The 12730-nt window shown below is 31.7% G+C and overlaps 1 protein-coding gene across 1 annotated transcript in view; it reads right to left on the bottom strand.

The window, feature by feature from the left end:
- Nucleotides 1-8077: 8077 nt before the first annotated feature.
- LOC105365151 (trypsin-1-like) overlaps nt 8078-12730 on the bottom strand; it is a 63844-nt gene continuing 59191 nt past the window's right edge. The window contains exons 2-5 of the mRNA XM_011503245.1: nt 10951-11131; nt 10725-10860; nt 10529-10636; nt 8078-8377 (exon numbers count right to left, since the gene is read on the bottom strand). Coding sequence (XP_011501547.1) covers nt 8078-8377; nt 10529-10636; nt 10725-10860; nt 10951-11131 — 725 coding nt within the window. The remainder of the gene's footprint in view (nt 8378-10528; nt 10637-10724; nt 10861-10950; nt 11132-12730) is intronic.

The following is a 12730-nucleotide window of genomic DNA, read 5'->3' as shown; positions in this document are numbered from 1 at the left end:
AAAGAAAAAGAAAGAAAAAGAAAGGAGAAATACAACGTGCTGTGATTCTTCATAAATGCTTAATTAGCTGCATGAACATATTTCCTTCTTATAATAAAATTAATGTATAAAGTAATTCTATATTGATCATTAATAATGTCTTGGTGAAATTTATAATAATAGAATATCTATATTGATACAATCAATTAGGCAATATAATTTTAACGCGCGCGCGCGCGCACGTGTATGTGTGTCTGATATCGTATTGATATTAAATGGATTATAAAATTGTTAATGGCTGTCAATTGATACGATATAAAAATATATAAAAAATCCATCAATCAAAAGTACTACTTTTTACAATTATGAATTATCAACACAATAAATTATTGTACTCGTCGTTATGTAAGATTTTATTTATATTTAAGTATATACAGTCACTTATTCAGTTTAATTAGCACTTTATAAATTCTACACTTTTATTAATAATTAGTGCGATAATTAATATGTGTGTATTCATATTATTTGTGAATTGTGCAAAAAAAAAAAGTCAAGTACAAAGAATTTGTATTCTATTACAGTGGCTAACTTCGTATTTTATAAGGTAAAGAATTATAGTGTAAGTCGAGTATGAATACATTTCATTGTTGTACATAAATATTTCCTCTTTGTTAAAAATGATTACTGCTGCATTAAATACAGGGTATTATTAAATATACAATTCTTTATGTAAAAACTAGTAAACATAAAAATTGACAAGAACATAATTCGATAATGCAGTCGTGGCAGTTTATAAGCGTATAAGTCTCTGTAAAAAAAAAGGAAAAATAGGGATCGAGTGGCTGCCGGGACGCAGAAACGCACGAATATGAGCATAAAATAATAAGCTTCGTTTTTGTACTTGCATGTATCTATTCTGTAGATATTTTTTTTTTTTTTTTTTTTTTTTTTTTTTTTTGTTCCAACCTTCATGGATCCCCTAGAGACTCAGCAGTACGCAAAATTGTTCGACGGGTTACGCCCCTGAGGTCCGCGCAACGAGCAAAAGACACGAAATTGAAAATCCCTCGAGTGGCAGGAAAACAAATTTCTCTGCTTTCCCTTCTTTGTATAATATCATAGAAATATCATATGGCCGCGTGTATGTGTAACAGAAGCATGCCGAAATAAAGAGAAGATACGTTAAAGTTGGGGATAGGACGGTCGGTATAACGCTAAAGAAAGCATATATTAGGGGAGGGCAAAAACGCGTGTTCCGGTCGCTAAATAGAATTATAATGTCGAAAGCAGAGAATGTCCTCCAGCAGTTTCGTCTCTCTCGCATATAGAGAGACGGATAATGCCGTGCGTATTCGCAAAAAAATCGATATCCTGACCGGGCGAGAAGCGTCTGTTTCCTTTGGCGGTCGTGTGTGTATGCGCACACCATTTCTCTCTGCCTCTCGACGCGCACGACGTAGTTTCTTCGTTATCTAGATTCGTGAGCGCCTTTCGGATTCCGACAACGATTTCAGCTGCAATCTCCGTGAAATTGGAAAATTTCAATGCTGACAGACGAATTGCTTATGGAGACAGAGCACATAATATTGGATGCGTCGGCCTTTACGTAGAACCAGAAGCTCGGCTTATTCCTAAAATAAAATAAAAAAGTCTCATGTGTTAATTCGAATTTTTGCGTTCTTTGCCTTGAACGAGTAATCGAGGCAGGTGGCGAAGTGTAAAAAAGGCACGGAGAGATGTGGTAGAGATGGGTGAGAAGTAAACTGGTCGCGAAAATTTTGGCGCATTGTCGGGCGGCGGACGGTGACGCGGACCAATTATTCGTAATCGGAATTTGGCTTGGGACGATAAATTAAACGCGCTACATCGCCTACATTGTTATGACTTATCGCACGCTCTCTTTGTTTCTCAGCCGATCTCACCTAAATGAATACATGTCATTTGGACCAATCGGCATCGCTTTGATCATGCTCGCTTTAATTGCTTTAATTTATGCGCGATATGAATGCGCGATTAAAGCTCGTAAATAATCCAAAGAACGCTTAATGCCGAGATAAGGATTATAGGCGCCACGAGTGGCCGAAGCATTTTTCCGTACTACTATACGATGATAATCAAGCGAAATTTTAGGGAGAACCGTTAAATGACTTCCGGATACTTACGTCAATATAGTCATTGATGGGGCTACATTATTCCTTGAAATCTGTTAACCATTGTCATTGTTGTTTAGTGATACTTTTCATTTTTTTTAGCATCGCTTATCTCATATGTTGTTATAACATATACTTTTCATATCAAAGTTCCTTGATCCGGAATAAAATTTAATTTTATAAATTGTACAGTGTAGTACATTTATATCGCTGATAATCGTATAAATAGTATTTTGTATTGAAATATTTATAATTGACGCCATTATATATCGATTTAGCTTCATAACAAGGAGCTTGGATTGATTATTTATTCTGTAATATATAAGAAAATATATATATATATATATATATTTGAATATTAATTAATAAATTATCTAGAAAGTAATTTCCGTAAAATCCATAACCATTGCATATTAATGATTTTAACATACTCATATTAATCGTATATTCTATTAAGTATACTTAAGAAGAATAACAATATCGGATTGTTGAGTTTTAAATAAAATATGAATTGTACAGAGTGGGTTTAGGTTTTTATAATTAAGAGGTTACATCAATTAATTAATAATCTCAAACGGCCCATAATATAATAAATAAATCACTAGTAAATTGTAAAAGTAACTGCTTATAAAATGTTAAAAAAGCAATATTTGCTCATTTATATATGTGTGTGTGTGTGCGCGCGTGCGTGTGTGCTACGATTAGAAGAGGATAAGAGAAATCGTCTTTTTTTAAAAGGTGTAAATGATACCGACCATCTATGCACGATCAACCTTTTATTTCATTAAACGCTAGAGCACTTCTTGAATATGTTAAATTTTACCTCGGACACTCTACAAGGATAGATGATAGCCGTATAAAAAGTGATAATATTTTAACGCTGCAGAAATCGAAGCTCTTATGTAATTAATGCCGTCCTTTTCAGAACTAATGACAATTTGTTATCGTGTGATGTGAAGATATCGAGATCGAAGTTATATGGTGGCTGTCGGAAGGTTAATGGGTGCGGGAGAGGGGATTGCGTGGACTCGTAATTATCTAAAATCCTCCGGTAGTATCGGTACGTGAATCGGGACCGGTTATATTATCGTAATGATGTCATAATCATCTAAGAGTGATAGGAAAAACATTTGGTCATATGGCCAAGTCGATAACTAGCATTAGAGGATAAATGAAAGCGTGAATTTTTCATATGAAATATATATTTTCGCTAGGGGCCCTAAATTATTCTCGCTCTCGCAGTGTCGTCTGACGTAGCAAGCCGAACCGACTAAGACTCGTAACAGAAGGAGCGGCGATTCACCGCGAGGAGGCGAACAATTTTTCGGTAAAGAACCACGGGGCTTTCTTACCCTTTTCTCCGCTCTAAGGAGTCGAGGGCTCAGGGCGCTTTCTCGCTTCAAGATAAATGACATATCGCTGGAGGGCTTGGCCGACTCACCTGGCACGTCCCGTCGGCATTAGGATGGCTGTAGCCGGCAAAGAGCATTTTTCCCGAGACTGCTTTATAGCTGGGCATCGAGCGGATGCACGTGCGTTGATTTACGAGCGGCGGCCCCGTCACGCTCAGCTGCGATTCAAAGCCGCGACGGTCCTTATGCGTGCGTGTGTGCGTGCGTGGGCTAAAAAAAGAGTGGGCGGCGCGGTTGGGGATAGCGACGTTGAGGGGTGGATGAGGCGGGTTGAGCGGAGTCGGGGGTGGGAGTAGAGGTGGAGATCGCAGAATAACAAAATAGAGGAGAAAACGTCCACTGGATGGTTATGACTAGGTCGTCTCTCCGATACTATCGCGCGTGGCGCTCGTGAGCACACGAGTCAAGCTCCCGTCGAGCTCTTTTACCGCTTATTTTTATTACCTTTGCTCTCCCGCTTTTATTTCCCTTTGTCTTTCAGCCTCTTTAGGAGCTTTTATTTATTGACTAGGCGCTCCTCGCGCCGCTTACCTGCGTTTTTTAACCGATCGCTGACGGGGAGCTCGTTACCGTCCTTCGGATGATAATTTTCCGCGCCCGGGAAAAATATTGAAAGCGGTGCCGAGTCCGCGAGGACTGACGCGTACTTTATGCGCTGTTCGAGGCATAAAGATTTTTATTACACTTGCGCATCCACGCTTTTCCATCGAAATTCATAAAAAATAAAACGCACCGACGAATAGACAGATTATTTATGTGCAGTTAAAGGTCAAAACAACGCTTACCTCGGCGTGTGACATATATCACGTACACGCATTTGATGTTAGTTGGCTTCAAATTTTTCCCTCCTATAACGTCCCAGGAAAAAGCACGGATGCTTTCATGTACAATATAAGCTTCAACGGCTTTCAATTTCTAAAAACAACAAGAACGGATACAAAAATTTCTATCCTTTTATTGTGGCTTTTCGCTCAGCGTAAATGCGGCTTTTAAAGACACATAAAGAGAAATGCTGCAGTGAAAGTTGCTTAGTTTAATTGATAATTTGGCTTGATTCTTTGTTTTACACGAATGTTGATTGAATTCTCGGCATACGCTTAATATTAAAGGGAATATTCAATATTTTCTACCGTAAAATTATGATAAAGCTTAGTCAATTTATATTCTTATAATTCTTATATTATTTATATTCTATATTATCTATCTTATATTCTAATATTATCTTATATTAGAAAGTGTAAAAGGTGGCCTGAAATTAGAAATTAAAAATTGGTGAAAAACGAAAGTGCCGAATGATTTAGCGCGTGATTAAGTGTGATTTTCTCGCTACAATTACCTTTGTAATTTCTCCACCTAACGATGAATTATATATTTGCACTAAGGTGAATTACCATTGCAACAATACACAATGATAAAAGCGTTAAAATTTTACTTGCTAACGGGAAATAGTAGAAATTTCGTATTTCGCATAAAGTAGGAGTCCAATCATTTTATTCCGAACGTATTTGCCAGATGAATGTTTGAAAAATCTCAATCCCATTAATCCACAAATTTGGATGATCGACAAATTAAGACGGCCAAACGTCGAATACCATTTACTATAATCGGGCACTGCAGATGATTTTAATTTTAATAAAAGCGTTCGATATCCATTTGCGCCCTACTGGCGCAATTCAATATTATTTGCGATGAGAAGAGTATTAAAAATTGAATGGCCGACAATCTTGGAGAATTTCAGTTGTTAAGCAGTCGTGGGCACGTTTTGCAGATTGGATAGAGCCGAGGAGTGCTGTGATATTCGCCACTCTCAAGCTGTGAAAAATAATTGTTCCGCCTCATTGAATGTATAAAGGTGAAATAGAGCTGGTCGAGCAATGCATTCGGAATTGTTGTTTGTTTTTGTGGAATAGAGCGCTAAGGGAGGGCGCGCGGCATTATAATGGCTATAAAATTCAAAGGGGAATGCAAAGTCCCGGCTGTATAATAAACAAGGGGCACGGAGAAGAGATGCTCTTATCGACAAGCGGAGTAAGAGAGCACACTCATAAATACTGGAGGTGGCAGTTATTATCGAGTGGTAGTGCACCAGGGCCCCGCTGCACACGTGTCGCCGAGGTTCGCGCACCGACACCTGCACAGACAACGCACAATTCGATTTTTCTCCAAATTAAATTCGACCAGAAATAACGAGAGCATCGTGTCTTGATATTTATACTTGTGTCAGTGCTAACTGAATACTCATTGAGTCTCTGCTACAACTTTGTGCGTTGTTTTGCAAACCCAATAATCATAAAATTAGAAGTGAGACAATTGCTTTGAAATTTATTAAGCACTTTAATTGGACAATTTAACAGATTTATGTTATCGATTGTTGGCTTTGCATTATGATAAAAGTATCGGTATTTTTTCGAAATATTAAATATCGTATAAAATCAGTTGCACAAAGGTTTGTAAAAAATTAAGATATTCATTGGAGTATATATTGTCGTAAGGCTTCTTATTATGCATCATGAATAATGAATTTTCCCTTTCTATTTGCTTTAATATTATTTTTTGTTGCTATTGTAAACTTATGTAAAACATAATGGTTAAAATTTAAGTTATTTAAAAGTATGTGAAATTGAGAAAATGTAATGTATTTAAGAGTTATCTTCAGTAAGAACATTTTTTCATTATTTGGCATTTATACTGCATATTGAAAATGTAGTGCAAAAAGTTTAATTACTCATATGAAACGTGATACTTGAGTTGTTTCAGATATTAAAAAAGTTTTGCGCTACTGTAATAGCGAAAATATACGAGAGAAGCATAGAGTTTGTACATACTCGGAAAAGTTTATCATACCAAAAATACTTTATTTTATAGAAAATTGTAGGACACCGCATAATGAATAATATTATATATTGATTACGACTACCTCTGACATTTTATTTGCAAATAATAGTAAAATGTTAAAAATAACAAATAGAGCGTTGCAACTAATAAGTCGCATTGCACAAACATTGCACACTTTAATTATCGTGTTAATTATCTTAGCCTAACTTGTAAAATCTCAATAAATATACAACGCTTTCTCTAACGTTATTTTCAAATATCATAAAATTATTATGGTTAAAGGCAACTATTGCAATAGTTGTACATACGCACGTACATCAAGGTACATAAAGCAAGTTCGCTATTTCCCAACGTTAAATTAATTCATTTTCTGGTTGAATGTAACTTAATTAACGCGGGAAATATTATGCTTTATATTCCTGTTTATCTGAATGAAACAAGTCGATAGCTGAAATTTAGAAATACAGGCATTAAATGGTTTTACAAAGTTTAAATGCCAAAATTTGTTTGTAACTGAAAATACTGGAATTGCCTTTTCCGAACAATGACGAGAAAATTATCAATTTTATAATGACAATTCCATAAAAGTATTTGAAGCACAAGGTAACACGAAATCCTTTAATAAAAATAATAAATAATATTTAATAATTGAATACTAAAGCGTCAGTTAACATTTTTAATTTCAGTTAGAAATAATAGTAGATAAAAAAAACTATGGAATAGCTATTTTTTTAATTAAATTTCATAAAAATGTATTTTTGTATTCAAACGTGCATCTTTAAATGGTTGTTGGCAAGTCTCCTTACAGGTGAAGGAAAGCTGAAAATATAAATACATTTTCTCCAAAGTATTCTTGGATAAACATAGATCAAGACATATCGTAGACTGAAATTTAAAATATTTTATACAAGATGTAGGAAAGGAGACTGTTGCGTTCGATCACTTGAACTATAACTCACTTTCCACTTTCGCACGAGAGGATATGGAAGACAATGGGTACGAGCTTGGACATGTTGACGATTCAACGAGGAAAACTTGTCTGCTCATCCGCCATCTAGGATCAGATAAAAATACTATCAAACAGGCTTGAAGTATAAAGCAGATAAAGAACTCGACATATAATACTTTTGTGTTAAGTTGATAGAGCCCTGTCTTCACAAATACGCCCTCCATCCCCGATTATATATATATTCCTCGTCTATTCTGTATCGCACTGATTTATCATATGCTTCGCCATATTTATCCACTCCAGATGGTTTTCGCGATATTCACGACTTCGTCAAAGCCCCATAAATGAAATTAAAAAAAAAAAAAAGTATATACTTTATAAATTATGGGCTGAGCTAACGATACAAATTTTCCTCGAAAATCGTTATTATCTTTCTCTTTTGAGGGAAAAAAGTAGATAAGTTTTAGTCATGTTCTCGGATATTTATGTAAGTTTTTCTTTTGATACTAGTCATCTTCGTTCAGTACAACTTGCGCGAGTGGCAAACTCCAACAGAAACTATAGTAAAGAGCTTTGCTACTGCTAGTCAAGTACTTTTGTAGGGTTTTTCTTTCTTTTGCCTTCTCACTTTGAAGCACGCCAGCATAAATAGACAGATTATAAGTTTTCCATAACGACACGCTTACATTAGCATTTGAGTTTACAAACGTTTAACATTATAAAATATAAAAGTAATTGTCATGCACAAGATATTAAATTCCAGTGATATTGGCGATCCACCTTCTGAAATAGGCGACATTCGTATAAACACCAGGATAATTTGGTCGCGCGCAGCCATATCCCCAGGATACGATGCCGTAAAGAGTATCGTTAGCGCTCAATGGACCTCCAGAATCGCCTTGACAAGAGTCCTTGCCGCCGCTTCCGAGGCGTCCGGCACAAATCATTCGGTTTGTTATGAGATTGATGTGCTTATAGGCTGATTTGCATAACTTACGATTAACAATTGGTAAAGTCACTTTCATCAAAATATCCGTGTCCGATCCACCTTCCTGCAATATTTTATAAAATACACGCTCTATCAATTAAAAGAAGTAGTTTTTATATTATACTACATTATTATAATTTTTTGCAATAATTATTCCATTATCGCTAAAACTTGAGCGTACTTTGATAGATAATAACAGATAAATTGTCACTATTCGAAATGCAGTGATGAAGTGTATATGTAAAAATTGAAATTTCACTTTCCAACCACAATTAGGACGTTATTTATAATTACTCTACAGCCAGTATAAAACATGTCAATAAAATAAAAATATATTGCAATATTTATATACTCACTTATTTCTTTTTCGAACAAGAATAAATAGTAATTAGCTGTGTAAAAATGATCATTTATACGGTACAAACGACAAAACAGTTACATCAAATTAAATTTCAGATAAGTTCCAATAAATGAATAACGTCCCTTCATGAATTTTAATAAAAACAAAAAAAAACAAAAACAAAAAAATATATATATATATATATTACTGATCCAAACTCTCATCATAAAATCGTAAATTAAAATTAATAATATTTCAAAAAAATGTTATTTAAAACAGAAATTGACGTTAAAATTACGTTAAATTACGTCAGGAATATAAGCATGTGCATATATACATATACATATCAATACACAGGCACATATGTATATATATATACTCCATGTTATGAACCTATATTTAAGGAATATTAACTTCAAAAACTCAGATCATTAACTAAATGTAGGCTAATTTTCGGTTAAGTTGTAAAACAATTAATGAAAAATCTCTTTAATATTTTATTAATTTATATAAGTTTTGAATATTCCGAAACTATTGATTTTATTTATATGATTATAAAAATTTCTATTAAATCTTATAAAGATTATTTTAAATTGATTAATGAGTTGATTGGTTAAGAAATATAATAAAGCCTTTTTATGCACATTTATCTCTCTCTCTCTCTCTCTCTCTCTCTCTATATATATATATATATATATATATATATATGTGTGTGGCGTGTGTGTGTGTGTGTGTGCGCGTGTGTGTGTGTGTGTGGTTGTGGGTGTGTGCGCGCGGGCGCGTGTGTGTATAATAGATTTAATAAATTTATAAAAACATATGCTATACTTTAGTAAAATATTCATCACATTTAGTAATAAAATAATTGCTTTCAAATAGATTAAAACAAAAAGATGAATTTCTAATTTATTAACAAAAGTATTAAAACATGAGCATAATGAAAATAGAAGATTTAATAACCATCTAATAATAAATTAAAAGAACTTAGTTCGAGTAGTTGATTAATTGATTAGTTGAGAAATTAGAAATTAGTTGATTGACACTTATATTATGAGTTGCTGCATTGTGCAATGAAATTATAAAATATTGTCGTTTTGTAATTTGAAATTTTGTAAGGATATTCCTGCTAATATTTTTAGTATTTTATAATATTTAATTTGATTCTTTATTCATATTTATGACTTTTGATTTTTTTTATTCTATTGTAAGTATTATAAAATATTAGTATAAATTAAAAAAAAAAAAAAGTTGTATTGATAGTTGTTAAAAGTCAATAACTTTTTATTTATTGTAACTTTTGCATTCGAAAACGGTTGAGGGAAATTTTAAGTCATTATTTCAATAGAGAAAAGTTGCAAACTGTACTATAACCAATTTTTGATGCCAGTTACATTGAATATTAAATATTTGAATAGACATATTTCGAAACTTATATTTTTGAACTACGGAAGTTTCCTTCAGTTCAAGATTTCAACCGATCAATTTTAAACTTCTCACACATATTCTTAAAGAGATTATCAAACTTTTTAGCTTTCTTTTTTCCGAATGAATATTTCATTGAAATTTTATACTTATAGAACACCTAAGTAAAACAGCCTTTAATGGAGAACCCTTTATTTTTATATTATAATTTTTACTTTGAAATTCATTCTACGAAATACATTACCATTTATATTCGAATAATATTGTTCATTTAAGAAATAAATATAAAATAAATTTAAGTTTTTTTTTAAATTTCCAGATGTCCTTTTTTATGTCCATGACCTCTAGATTATTTTTTTTGGTTTTCATTTGTTGATATTTCATTTATTTTAATTTGTTATATTATGTCAAATACGAATTAAAAGCTTTTCCATATTATTTTGTAGTTCTTACCGTAATTAAACCCCAACCGGTTACATTTACTGTTTCTCCATGTTTCAATTCCCTTTTCGGCAGTTTAATTGGTTTTATGTTAGGACTATATTTAAATTTTTCTGCAATCTGTAGAACACAACAAATTTTTGTTTATAAATTAGTTTCACAGAATTATTTGAACTAAATAAAACGTACGGTTCTTAATATAACTTACTTTTATAAGAGCAATATCGTAATCATTTCCAAACAATACATAATTCGGATGTGGAACTAAACGGGAGACATTGTACAATTTCCCATTAAATCTGTGATTACTTCCAGCTCCTACAGTATAAGTATAACCAGAAATGCTGTAAAAAATCAATGGAAGCCTTTATTAAAATTAATATAAAATTTTATAATATGACACTATTAGTTTTTTCATGGAAATATACACTTACCTAATACAATGAGCAGCTGTAACGATCCATTTTTTACTAATTATTGAACCACCACAATTGTGCATTCCCGAATACTGCAAAGTCACTTGATAAGGATGGTGACGAATATCCGTCTCTGTTCCTCCAACTATTCGTTGGCCGATGATTGGCTCTCGTAAACTTAAAATACCGCCTGGAATTTCTACAGAAAATAGAAAAAACCTTTTCTAAGTACACATGCTTTTACAAACTATAAACACCTCCCGTGGGAAAGCATTGTTCTGTGTTTTCCTTTTTTCTCTATATATTATCTCTTCACTTCACTCTTATGCATTGATTGCGCTTCTTTTACACTTTAAAGAGGAGTAAACATTCGCAAGAAGATAGCGAGGATTGATTTTTATCGTTAAAAAAAAAAAATTGTATCAATAGTACAATTATTTATATGTAAAAATAATTATTTTATTTATCTATTATATATTTACTTATATAATTATTATAATTGTTTTATTATATTTATACTGCATACTTATATAATTTGTGTACCAACATATAATTAATCAATTTTTTGCTATATATATATTTTATAAATAATTTTCTTAATTATTCCGATGAAAAATACAGAACAGGCCATTACAAATTTTTCATAAGGCTATAAATTTACTGATATCCGATATTAGCTTAAAAACTTAATAAAATTGTAATTTAGTAACAAGTTACAATATTTATAAATGTTTATTGCTTTTCAGTATGACTCCATATAGGATAAATTTAATTATTAAAACTAAAATTATTCAGTAAGATTATTCATTTTTTATCTTTAATTTCCCCTCCAACTCAATATTCGCAATCCAACACGATCTATAATTATAGAAAATGTCATTGTGAATAAATAATGACAAATTGTTTTTAATTGTTTTAATAACTTGATTTAATAAAATAAGAAAATAATCATAATCATCTTTAATTATAAATTAAAAGCATTTAAACTAAAAATAATTAATATTATTCATTAGGCTAATTAATAACACATGAAATTATTTTATATTATAATAATTACAGTTCAGCTTGATAGTTTTAGCTTTTAAATAAGTCTAGAGTAGTCAAAAAAAAAAAAAAAAAAAAATGTTCTAAATAAACGAATATAAATATTTAATAAATTAAATTATCCAAATAAATGATTTATTTAGTAACGGCATGCGATTTTGTATGATTAGTATATTATTTTACAAACAAACTAAATGTATAATATATTGGGGTATAATAATATTTTACTTGATTGATGTATGAATACTACAATAATACCCATCTACGCTTATCACCTCATACATACTTCATGCAGATATGAATACAATGAATATAAAATAAAATGGGTTGAATAGTTTTTAAAATCATTAAACGAACATACCATAATATCCTATTAAAATTAAATAGATGAATAGAGTCTTCATTTGTAACATATTATTGATATGTGTAAACCGAATAAATAGTTTAAGTCTTTATTTATATAAACGAGTTTCTTTATAAGAATATTATTTATATCAATTAAAAATCATTATCATAATTTTTATAAATGGCAAAATTCTGCAATCTTATCTACTAATCAGGTTTTGTTATATTACTTTTTTTTCCTTGCCTTTGTTTCTCTCATTTCAGTAAAATATTAATTCTCTACATTATATGTTTTGCATCATATTTACACTTTTTAATGTACAGCTATTTCAAATAGTTTTTAATATATGGTGTACAATACAATTGCGATTAATGTATATTAAATAAATAGTTTAACTCTTTATTTATA

This window comes from Ceratosolen solmsi, unplaced genomic scaffold, assembly GCF_000503995.2.
Source record: "Ceratosolen solmsi marchali unplaced genomic scaffold, CerSol_1.0 scaffold45, whole genome shotgun sequence".
NCBI classification, from domain to species: domain Eukaryota; kingdom Metazoa; phylum Arthropoda; class Insecta; order Hymenoptera; family Agaonidae; genus Ceratosolen; species Ceratosolen solmsi.
The sequence above is the reverse complement of the archived record's forward strand: the minus strand, read 5'-3'. Positions and strand labels throughout refer to the sequence as shown.